The sequence below is a fragment of the Salmo salar genome, chromosome ssa21 (assembly GCF_905237065.1).
Source record: "Salmo salar chromosome ssa21, Ssal_v3.1, whole genome shotgun sequence".
Taxonomy (NCBI): Eukaryota; Metazoa; Chordata; class Actinopteri; order Salmoniformes; family Salmonidae; genus Salmo; species Salmo salar.
The window spans coordinates 35,894,060-35,907,142 of record NC_059462.1 but is presented as its reverse complement, the minus strand read 5'-3'; the positions used below and the strand labels follow the sequence as shown (position 1 = coordinate 35,907,142).

The 13,083-nt window shown below is 40.4% G+C and overlaps 1 protein-coding gene across 3 annotated transcripts in view; it reads right to left on the bottom strand.

Moving 5' to 3' along the window:
- LOC106582273 (SEC14 domain and spectrin repeat-containing protein 1) overlaps positions 1–13,083 on the bottom strand; it is a 61,475-nt gene that overhangs the window by 32,496 nt on the left and 15,896 nt on the right. For all 3 annotated transcript variants that reach the window (XM_014165177.2, XM_014165179.2, XM_014165178.2), the window contains 2 exons: positions 11,195–11,285; positions 6,004–6,117 (listed from right to left, as the gene is read on the bottom strand). In XM_014165177.2, the coding sequence (XP_014020652.2) occupies positions 6,004–6,117; positions 11,195–11,285 (205 nt within the window). The remainder of the gene's footprint in view (positions 1–6,003; positions 6,118–11,194; positions 11,286–13,083) is intronic.

The window sequence follows — 13,083 nt, the reverse complement described above, 5'->3', positions numbered from 1 at the left end:
AACCCTGAAGGACTACACAGTTAGAGGAATAACCCCTGAAGGACTACACAGTTAGAGGAATCCATCCTGAAGGACTATATAGTTAGAGGAATAAACCCTGAAGGACTACACAGTTAGAGGAATCCATCCTGAAGGACTATATAGTTAGAGGAATAACCCCTGAAGGACTACACAGTTAGAGGAATCCATCCTGAAGGACTATATAGTTAGAGGAATAACCCCTGAAGGACTACACAGTTAGAGGAATCCATCCTGAAGGACTATATAGTTAGAGGAATAACCCCTGAAGGACTACACAGTTAGAGGAATCCATCCTGAAGAGCTACATAGTTAGAAGAAACAACCCGGAAGGACCATATACTTAGAGGAATCAACCCTGAAGAGCTACATAGTTAGAGGAATCAACCCTGAAGAACTACATAGTTAGAGGAATCAACCCTGAAGAACTACATAGTTAGAGGAATCAACTCTGAAGAACTACATAGTTAGAGGAATCAACCCTGAAGAACTACATAGAGGAATCAACCCTGAAGAACCACATAGTTAGAGGAATCAACCCTGTAGGACTATATAGTTAGACGAATCAACCCTGAAGGACTACATAGTTAGAGGAATCATAATGCTAATGTTATGTCACGGTTTGCCTTGCTTTGGTCTCTTCCAGGATACACACACACACAGGAACACAACACAGATGCATGCACAAACAGAGTCATCATCGTGCTGCAGAGAAAGCAACACATGATCAATACATGATTAGAATTCTGATTATTCCCCACACACAGACTGACTGACTCCTTGATACATACGTACTAGATGTTGAATTGAAGTCTGTGCCCAGTGGGGTATGACTAAGAAGGCCAAGCAACACACACGTGGCTCGCACAGACAAGTGCATTTATTTATATCGCGATTAGCTTCAAAAGGCGAAGGAAGAAAACAGTCTGAAGGTTATAGTGAAAATTGGGATGGCAGATTGAGCAACACTTTAGCCACACCTCCGAAAGAGAAGAGAAGCAGAAAGAAAATCATAAGTGAAAACAGACCCTTCCCTTCTCTTCCACAGCCCAGTATGTATCAATTACATCTGGATAGAGACATTTGTACATGAAACCACCTCTTTAATATGTGAGCTGACATTACACCCCCAGGGCCAGTACTTGAAAAACATCTCAGAGCAGGAGTGTTGATCTAGGATCTGTTTTTCCTTTTAGATCAACACTCCTACTCTGAGACACTTTTTAAATATGGGCTCTGGGGTGTAAGCTCAGCTCAGAATCCTAATCGAAGTGCTTTGAAACTGAAAGGTAGATCGAGAGGCATTTTGTGTGAGCTCACAATCTTAAATGGTATACTTTGAAACTGAAAGGCAGATCAAGCAGAGGGTTTAAAACTAGTGGCATTATTGTTTAGCTGCATCTCAGTAAGTCAGCTCTCTAGTCTCTAACACAAGTGTTACTTTGTCTAACTGTGAGATCATTACATGAACACAAGATTGTGTCCCCTCAAAATACAATGGCCATGTTCGAGATCATCATCAAATCCATTATATATTGTGGGTAAATTGTGACTGACTGATTTATAGTGCAATGTGATTTGCAATGCAATGCATGTCAAAACAAGCCAAATAGCTAGTCTTTTGAGATTGAGGTGGCAGGCACTACGAGTGAGACTTCACTGCTTCTGCAGGGTTTTCATGCCCTGTTACATTCCCATATACTCTGGTATTCATGCCAGATTGGTTCTGGGTAGTAGATGCCATACAGGTCAGCCAACCAATTAGTTCAAAGATATTTAATTCTCAACACCTCAATAGTAAAGTTTGATGAATACAAGCACCCGATCCACCCTGTCTAAACTAAAGTAGGTCAACATTAATTTCCAAGTATTTTCCCCCAATTCCCTTTCATTTCCAATGCCAATAAATTGACCACCTCAGACATCCAACAGAGTCATCTGGTCTAGCAGGGGAGTTATAGTGAGGAAGAACTAGAAGGAACTTCTGGTCCAGATCAACACAGACATGTTATAGTGAGGAAGAGCTAGAAGGAACTTCTGGTCCAGATCAACACAGACATGTTATAGTGAGGAAGAACTAGAAGGAACTTCTGGTCCAGATCAACACAGACATGTTATAGTGAGGAAGAACTAGAAGGAACTTCTGGTCCAGATCAACACAGACATGTTATAGTGAGGAAGAACTAGAAGGAACTTCTGGTCCAGATCAACACAGGCATGTTATAGTGAGGAAGAACTAGAAGGAACTTCTGGTCCAGATCAACACAGGCATGTTATAGTGAGGAAGAGCTAGAAGGAACTTCTGGTCCAGATCAACACAGGCATGTTATAGTGAGGAAGAGCTAGAAGGAACTTCTGGTCCAGATCAACACAGGCATGTTATAGTGAGGAAGAACTAGAAGGAACTTCTGGTCCAGATCAACACAGACATGTTATAGTGAGGAAGAGCTAGAAGGAACTTCTGGTCCAGATCAACACAGACATGTTATAGTGAGGAAGAACTAGAAGGAACTTCTGGTCCAGATCAACACAGGCATGTTATAGTGAGGAAGAACTAGAAGGAACTTCCGGTCCAGATCAACACAGAACTGTTGGAGCAAAAACAACAAGAAAGACCTCTACTGAGCAATCTCTGGATTAGTGTGTTCCATGACACTCTTTCCACACACACACTTACATATATAAACACTCACAAAGACTAAGGCCCGCACACACTAGAGGTCGACCGATTATGCTTTTCCAACGCCGATACCGATACCGATTATTGGAGGCCCAAAACGCCGATGCCGATTAATCGGCCGATATTTTTGTTTACTTATTTGTAATCATGACAATTACAACAATACTGAATGAACACTTATTTTAACTTAATATAATACATCAATAAAATCAATTTAGCCTCAAATAAATAATGAAACATGTTCAATTTGGTTTAAATAATGCAAAAACAAAGTGTTGGAGAAGAAAGTAAAAGTGCAATATGTGCCATGTAAAAAAGCTAACGTTTAAGTTCCTTGCTCAGAACATGAAAGCTGTTCCTTTTCAATATTCCCAGGTAAGAAGTTTTAGGTTGTAGTTATTATAGGAATTATAGGACTATTTCTCTCTATACGATTTGTATTTCATATACCTTTGACTATCGGATAGGCACTTTAGTATTGCCAGTGTAACAGTATAGCTTCCATCCCTCTCCTCGCTCCTACCTGGGCTCAAACCAGGAACACATCGACAACAGCCACCCTCGAAGCAGCGTTACCCATGCAGAGCAAGGGGAACAACTACTCCAAGTCTCAGAGCGAGTGAAGATTGAAACGCTATTAGCGCGCACCCGGCTAACTAGCTAGCCATTTCACATCGGTTACACCAGCCTAATCTTGAGAGTTGACAGGCTTGAAGTCATAAACAGCGCAATGCATTGCAAAGGGATGCTGGCAAATGCACGAAAGTGCTGTTTGAATGAACGCTTACGAGCCTGCTGCTGCCTACCATCGCTCAGTCAGACTGCTCTATCAAATCATAGACTTAATTATAACATAATAACACACAGAAATATGAGCCTTAGGTAATTAATATGGTCGAATCCGGAATCATCTCGAAAACAAAACATTTTTCCTGTCAGTGAAATACGAAACCTGCCGTATTTTATCTAACGGGTGGCATCCCTAAGTCTAAATATTCCTGTTACATTGCACAACCTTCAATGTTATGTCATAATTACGTAAAATTCTGGCAAATTAGTTCGCAACGAGCCAGACGGCCCAAACTGTTGCATATACCCTGACTCTGCGTGCAATGAATGCAAGAGAAGTGACACAATTGCACCTGGTTAATATTGCCTGCTAACCTGGATTTCTTTTAGCTAAATATGCAGGTTTAAAAATATATACTTCTGTGTATTGGTTTTAAGAAAGTCATTGATGTTTATGCTTAGGTACAGTTGTGCAACGATTGTGCTTTTTTCGCAAATGAGCTTTTGTTAAATCATCCCCGTTTGGCGAAGTCGGCTGTCTTTGTTAGGAAGAAATAGTCTTCACAGTTCGCAACGAGCCAGGCTGCCCAAACTGCTGCATATACCCTGACTCTGTTTGCAAGAGAAGTGACACATTTTCCCTAGTTAAAATAAATGCATGTTAGCAGGCAATATTAACTAAATATGCAGGTTTAAAAATATATAATTGTGTATTGATTTTAAGAAAGGCATTGATGTTTATGGTTGGAGCAACATGTACCTAAGCGATTATATGCAACGCAGGACAGGCTAGATAAACTAGTAATATCATCAACCATGTGTAGTTAACTAGTCATTATGATTGATTGATTGTTTTTTATAAGATAAGTTTAATGCCAGCTAGCAACTTACCTTGGCTTCTTACTGCATTTGCGTAACAGGCAGGCTCCTCGTGGAGTGCAATGTAAAGCAGGTGGTTAGAGCGTTGGACTAGTTAACTGTAAGGTTTCAAGATTGAATCCCCGAGCTGACAAGGTAAAAATCTGTCATTCTGCCCCTGAACAAGGCAGTTAACCCACCGTTCCTAGGCCGTCATTGAAAATAAGAATGTGTTCTTAACTGACTTGCCTAGTTAAATAAAGGTCTAAAAAAAAATATATATATATTTTTTTAATCAGCCAAATCAGCGTAAAAAAATACCGATTACCGATTGTTATGAAAACTTGAAATCGGCCCTAATTAATCGGCCATTCCGATGAATCGGTCGACCTCTCAGACACGCACGCACACACACACACACACACACACACACTGGGCTGACATGCTGAAGACAGTAACGTTATACTGCAGCCTGCATCTGCTCTTGATATACATTACTGTTGCCAAGCAACATGATGACAGTGTTAGTCAACGCTGAAGGAGACCATACTGTAGACAGAAAGCCAGACTAACTACTACTACTAGGTATTCCTGCTTCATACTTCCATTACTATCAGACAAACTAGCATGTATCCTTACGCCATACTTCCATTACTATCAGACAAACTAGCATGTATCCATAGGCCATACTTCCATTAATATCAGACAAACTAGCATGTATCCATACGCCATACTTCCATTACTATCACTCTGTTGTGAAGGGGCTTCTAGCACTAAAATATAAACAAGGAATACTAGCTACATCTCTCCCATCTCAGAGAACAAAGATAGAAACTTGAGGAGTGTGTGTGTCCCACCCCTCTACTAATTTATATCCTTCAGGGGGAATAAGAAGAGATGACAGAAGCCATATGGGAGGTTGAAATGGAGCACGATGCATGAATATTTAATAAGTCATATTAATCTAGCTCTGAGACAATGGTGACTTACTGCCATAAAGTTCTACCTTCTAAATCACCACACAGTGCACTTAAAAAAGTATAATGCTGCCCTGCTGTCTACCACAACAGACCTTGGTCATCTATCTATCAGCCGCAATTGACAGAGCTTAATTTGCCTAGCGGTCTATAGCATATGGTCAGCAATTCCTCTGGGGTATGTTGGTGATTGATAGGCTATATTTGAGGGCTGTTGTAGAGCACACAAGCACAAAAAATCATCAGAAAAGCACTAGCCATTGCAATAACAACAATCAAATGTGTTGGCTATACAGCACAAACAGATCTGGGCCAAAGATAAAGAACAGCATTGCTGAAGGGGTTCACAACACAAAGCCAAATATAATACTGACTGAAGCAAAATAAAAAGCATCATCTCTCTATCTCTATCAATTTGTATGCCACCCAACCACCAACATAAAAATCATTGGTTTGTGAAGGAAAGTAAATTCAATTCTGGTCATAATCTGTCCCTCTGGGAGGTGAAGGCGGATAGGATTCTGCTGCTCAGAGATACAACATTATTAGTAGAGAGAGAGTGACGGGGGAGAAAGAGAGGGAGAGATGTGGAGAGAGAGAGAGAGAGAGAGAGAGAGAGAGGAGCGAGAAGGGGGGGTAGAGAGAGAGAAGGAGAAAGTGAGATAGAGACAAGACACTCACCTCAAAGCCTAGTCTGTCCTTCTCCTTCCAGAAGCAGAAATGAGTGACCTTCTTGTCCCAGAATTCATCAGGCTTCACCACACACACCAGGGACACCTCTGCTGGAATCACATTCTACAGAAAATGGGATGATATCAAAATTAAATGGTATTTCTTTAGCAAAATGGTATAGGCTTTGGGTGGTTTATTGGACACAGAAATAAACAGATAGGTTTATGTTATGTTAACATACAGTTACTGATGGTTTATAATAAGTATGTAAGCAGACTTTCAAATTGAATGACACTGGTGCACTCTTTATCTAAAAAAAAGGTGTTATCTAGAACATAAAACGGTTCTTCGGCTGTCCCCAAAGGAGAACCCTTTGAAGAACCATTTTACCCATGTAAAAACCCTTTCCACAGAGGGTTCTACATGGAACCCAAAATAGTTCTTTCTACCTGGAACCAAAAAGGGTTCTCCTATGGGGGCAGCCGAAGAACCCTTTGGAACCCTTTTTTCTAAGAGTGTAAAAATATATAAATACATATAGTATATATAACCCTGTAGTGCATCACAGTTTTCATGAAATCCAGCAGGAATTTCCCCAGACAGTGACAGGCAGATTAGTGTGTCAGACAGAATGTACATTTCATCCTATCTATTCTGGTCCTGTTTCTGCAGAGGTCTATAGATAGCAGGGGACTGTATAGCCAATCTGCAGCAACAAAACCAGGTCAGGGCAGACAGGGCAGAATGCAGACTGGGTTGAAATAGTATTTGAAATCTTTAAAATACCTTGAGCGTTTGCTCTCGCCTGCCTAGCCTGCCAGTTTTGGGACTCTACTATTGGTTCATTAAGCAAAGGAAGCTCAACCAGGCACAGCTAAAATATTAGAAATCATTTCAAATAGTATTTGAAACCATGTCCGGGGCAGGCAGACTGCAGACTACAGCAGAGACAAACAGAGCTCAGTCTGTCTGCTGACATAGGCCACACTGCAAAGTGGATGGAGGTCAGAGCCTGGGTCCTGTTCATTAGGCATCAAATGGACAAAATTGACTGAAACAGGAGGGACAAGCTGGACTTGTCCAATACGAAATGCACATTTTTAGTTGTCAAATGTTTGGCTACAGTTTGCCCTAATGAGCCCAAACCAGAGCCTGGACTTCAGGGGAAAACATTGTTTAAAGACATAATTAGGCAGATGGAGAAATTACACAGCCCAGTCAGGAGTTCGATTAGACTACTCTTCTTCAAACGTAATCAGCTTAGATTCCCTTTTGTCTTAATTACTTTTCACTTGACTGCTGGGGATGGATTTGATCTGAGATGTCTATTTCTTTTATTATTTTATTTTATTTGTCAGGGACCATGCATAATGCATATTGCACCATATTTAACTACATAGCTCATCACTGTAATGTTTTATGGCACAGACAGAATGCAACATCTGGGTTGGGACCACCATACTATTTCTCCTCCAAGGCTCTTTGTCACGTTCTGATTGGCAGAGAGCTGTTAATGTGGTGGAGGTAGGCCGAGATGGTTCCCCTGTGGCAACTTCATGTCCACGTCTGTCTGCTTCTCACTCAGACATCTGCTCCTCTATTGTATACTGTGCTAATTAATCATTAGCCTTTTACTGCAATGGGATAAATCAGGGTCACACAGAGTGCTTCTTGGTAGTCTTAAACAAATCTACTTTGAAACAAAAGTATACATCTTACACACATGGTTAAGGACTTTAAAAAAAAGACACCTGTACCATGTCAGATATAGAGTTGACATTTATTCCATTTTGAGTTTGTATCCCAATACTATACTTTATATACATCACAGAAGACTGAAATATAACAAAACTGCTTGACATAGAAACACCAGGTTTTCTGCATTTAAAAACATATATGTTTATGAATTATGAAATTATGAAAAATATTAATAACGTTCCACCCATGGGGCCGCTAGGTCATTTGACTGCAGGAAATGGCTACATCGTTACAATCGTGAATATTCACAGGGATAATTAAAGATAAAGAGTCATGGGTTTTAAAGGGTTAAATCTACTGAACATTGTTAAATAGGCCATTGGGAACAGAACACATCATCATGTGAAAGTATTTTATATCCTCACTCTAATGCTGGGCGTTATATCGAATGAATTTGAATTAATGTCTTAGCGTGATGTTCCAAATGCCTGTATCATTTTTTTTGTGCCATTTGTCTTTTTGGCCTCGTCTCCTTCACTCCATCTGTGCTGTGTGCACCTTCCCACTCACACACAGACACCAAGCCCCTCCCCCTGCCACTCAGAACAACCACGATGAAAGATTAGAGCTCTGCTACCCGACCCGAGCCCGACATTATACATTGGGTTGGGAAGGGTAGGGTCTGTTTATTCATCTATAACTAGGATATGGCCAGGGCTCGGGTATCACTAAATTGATCACTAACATTTTGAAGCTGAGCCATTTGCTCGTGCTCTGCTGCACAGTACAGTCATATCTGACTAAGATCATAACATGATGTCAGAAGTGCTTCAACCTCATCAAATATAAAACAGGAGATATTATTTCACAGAAAATAATAATGTTCCTTGAGTTTAGAGCGGAAAAAAGTAGCTAACAGCTCACTGTTCTCTCATTTCTCGTCCTTGAGCAGAGCAGCCCAAGCCGAGCCGTTGCTATAGATACTCAGACTCAGAGCGCCATGACCTGCCTGCTCACAGGCAGAAAGTGACAGAATGAGAGGAGCAGCTAATGGATTTACTAATAGAGGAGGTTATTTTGGGTTTCGGGCTGGGCCTTAAGTTTAGTAGATGCAATCGGACCTGGGTAGGGTAGGGCCTGAATGTCGCAGGCCTGGGTAGGGTAGGGCCTGAATGTCGCAGGCCTGGGTAGGACTCGGGCTTAAAAATCATGCCAGTGCAGGGCTCTACTAAAAGATCACTTCTTCCTCTCTGACCATAAGCAGTTGCAACTCACTATTTGCATTTGATGTTTGGTCCAACAGAATCGGTCATATAGACACCGGAACACATTTAGATATTATTTTACTGTAATAGACAAGAACTTCACTTTTTTAACGATACCCTTTTTATGTTTCAACTCCCCAAATGTAAAACAGAGCAGACCATACTAAAATAGGAGTATCAATGAACATGATTTTGGGAAATGTATGCTTAGTTTCTGCTAACAGCATTTCCGGTACCAGTTTCCGGTAACATGACGTATGCTAGCAGCATTTTAGCCACAGACTGTTATGCGCTAGCAGCTGTCTAGTCTGTGTTTAAAAATGTGCAATGAGGATAAAAAGTCACATTTATATAAGGAATTGGCAACGCGTTCTCATTCTGAGAAATAAGCATCTTCTTATCCAGGTAGCCCACTTGATTTCAACATCTAAACAAAGTGAACAGGCTATGTTGTTTAAACAGTTGGAGACAGACAGGAGGATGTATTCATAACAGTTCAACTGTTCTACCTTGTTAGCAAGCAAATACATCCAAGGTGGCTAGACTTGAAATATAAAGATTAGATGGCTACTCACTAGCACGTGGGCTTGTGCTAGAGAGATTATTTATGAGACCTGTGTTAAATTTCTATAATGCCTGCTACCCAGTGGCGGTTCTAGCTTGTATGGAACCCCCCTTTCAACGCACCCCAAAAGACTCAATATATCACAAAAGATACAAAATATCAGCATCATATAGACATCTTTTTAGTAGCAACATACCTTTATCTTTTGCGCATTTCACCTCTTCTTCTTTCATATTTTTCCTAAACTGATGGCTTGGACCTTTTCTTAGCAATTTGTGTTGATTTGGCACTCGAGCATCAATACATTACCCATCCCCCAACACTGTCAATTCACCTTGGTGATGTGCAGACTGGTTTTATATTATTCTTAACAATTTCACACAAACCAGAAAAAAATGCAACAATATGTCTGTGAAACTATATATTCACAGTATTATGAATGAATTGTGGTTTATTTGGTAGCATTTCATAGTGTGACTGATTTTAGTACTGTACAAAGTTAGAGGAGCGCTATTTGATAGATTCCCCCGCCCCCCCTACCTCGGGCTTCCAGTGGGGAGACCTGAGGTCAACCTACCCCCGGCCCCTCCCCATTTTGTACTTCTGAGTGGGAGGCCTTCCCAGGCAGTAGTCTGCCTAGCTCACAAACTAGAATCAGGGCGCCCACTCCAACAAGATTAATTGACCCACAGTCCCACACGGTGACATGATATCATTGACGTGCAAATAAGCGATAGAAAACCGATCGCACAAATGTCCCCATTCCCCAAAAAATTGTGCGGGCGCCCCGTGCTGCCCTGGGCGGCTGCCCATGTCGCCCATACCTAAATCCACTACTGCTGCTACCAGAAGAAGGTCCTTATTAGTGGATGTGCATTGTGCATGGTTCTGGTTAAATTTCAAAATAAATCATGTTCATAGACAGATGTGAAAGCCAGATTAGTGATTATTGCAAAGAAAAGCAGGTTAAACTATTTTGATAAAATAATTAAATGATTAGTGGTAGTGGAAGGCTTATATTTAGCCTAGATATAATTTTACAAGCCCTGAATTCATTAGATTATTCCTGAGTGTTTGAAATGCAGTATATTGATCTTTAATTGTGCAACAAAGCTTATTTAGAGAAAGCATTTTTATTTTATTTTTTATCTATATATAGCGTGAATCGCCCATTAATTTGAAAAAAATCTAGATATGATTTTTAGGCCATATCGACCAACCTTACCACACCCTCACCTACAGACAGTATTTTTTGTACAACAAAGCATGGCATTGGAATCATCTTCCTATCTAGCCTGGGTGTGTGTGTGATCAAGAATCTGTTATAGCAGATGGCTATAATCTCCTGACTGTTTCTATGCAGAGTAGAACACAGACAGTAGCAACTGACTGACTGCAATAAACTCCATGTCTTTGCCCTATATGAGTCATCATTCTGTCAAATTGTAGATGATTTTTATTAGTATTCACTCTATATGACTGTAATGCATTCCACTATACATTCCAAAGGCAGTAGTTAGACAGGCGTTCTTCTATTTGATACACAGAAATATGGACTTCTCGTCTCGCTGCAGTGTGGGGGTAAACTGTGGTTTTATCCTTAAAGGAACACATCTGCGCTGATTATCAGTTCCTATCTGCAACATGAACACTTTCTTCTATCAGTTCCTACCTGCAACATGAGCACCACCGTCTTCACTATGTTCCACTGAGACTTCCGTCCATCCACGATGACTGTGAAGCCTCTTGCTTTACACTTATCACTGAAGAGAGGAGAGAAGATAGGAGAAAAAACATGGTGATTATGTCTACCTGTAATAATGTGTGCTCTTGCTCCATGAATCTGACACAAAGGATCCCAATCTGGCCCTTAAATAAGACAGTATCATATATGCAGATGAAGCAAGCATGCCTACAGCAATTGAATCCAGAACCTTGGTGCCACGCTGAGCCACAGAGGACCATAAAGCCAAGGTAAATACTGAACAGAAAGTGTGTGATCATCATGCAGAAGACATAAGCTTACATAGCATGATCCTTCTTAGCATATTATTTTGGTCATCTCTCCTACAGACTAATGTAGCAGAACTAGCTCAATCCAAATAAAATGCTATCTGCAACATGAACACTTCAATCCAAATAAAATGCTGAGAGGCCAATGAGTGTACAATATTGTTGCTATAGAAGTGCTTTTTCAAAGGCAATGGAGCCACCTATCAGCCACCTATCCTTAACTCAATGTACAGTATACTGAAGAAAAAAATAAATGCAACATGCATCAATTTCAAAGATTTTACTGAGTTACAGTTCATATGAGGAAATCAGTCAATTGAAATAAATGAATTAGGCCCTAATCTATGGATTTCACATGACTGAGAATACAGATATGTATCTGTTGGTCACAGATACCTGAAAAAAATGGGCCTCAGGATCTCGTCACGTTATTTTTGTGAATTCAAATTGCTATTGATAAAACGCAATTGTGTTTGTTGTCAGTAGATTATGCCTGCGAATACCATGACCCCACTGTCCCCATGGGACACTCTGTTCACAACGTAGACATCAGAAAACCGCTAGCCAACACGACGCCATCCACGTGGTCTGCGGTTCTGGGGTTGGTTGAACCTACTGCCAAATTCTCTAAAACGACTTGGGAAATTAACATTAAATTCTCTGGTGGACATTCCTGCAGTCAGCATGCCAATTGCATGCACCCCCAAAACGTGAGACATCTGTGACATTGTGTTGTGTGACAAAACTGCACATTTTAGAGTGGCCTTTTATTGTCCTCAGCACGATCATGCTGTTTAATCAGCTTCTTGATATGCCAAACCTGTCAGGTGGATGGATAATCTTGGCAAAGGAAAATGCCCACTAACAGGGATGTAAACACATTTGAGCACAACATTTGAGAGAAACAAGCTTTTGTGCATATGCAACATTTCTGGGATCTTTTATTTCAGCTCATGAAACATGGGACCACCACTTCATACAGTGGTGTAAAGTACTTATGTAAAAATACTTGAAAGTACTACTCAAGTAGTTTTTAGGGGGCATAGACATTTCCTTGTTTTAAAAAGAAAGCACATTTTTGTCAATTAGATTAACATCAAATTGATCAGAAATACAGTGTAGACATAGCTAATGTTGTAAATGACTATTGTAGCTGGAAACAGATGATTTTTAATGGAATATCCACATAGGCGTACAGAGGCCCATTATCAGCAACCATCACTCCTGTGTTCCATGGCACGTTGTGTTAGCTAATCCAAGTTTATCATTCTAAAAGGCTAATTGATCATTAGAAATAATTTTGCAATTATGTTAGCACAGCTGAAAACTGTTGTGCTAATTAAAGAAGCAATAACACTGGCCTTCTTTGGACTAGTTGAGTATCTGGAGCATCAGCATTTGTGGGTTCGATTACAGGCTCAAAGTGGCCATAAACAAAGAACTTTCTTCTGAAACTTGTCAGTCTATTCTTGTTCTGAGAAATTAAGGCTATTCCATGCGAGAAATTTCCAAGAAACTGAAGATCTCGTCCAATGCTGTGTACTCCTC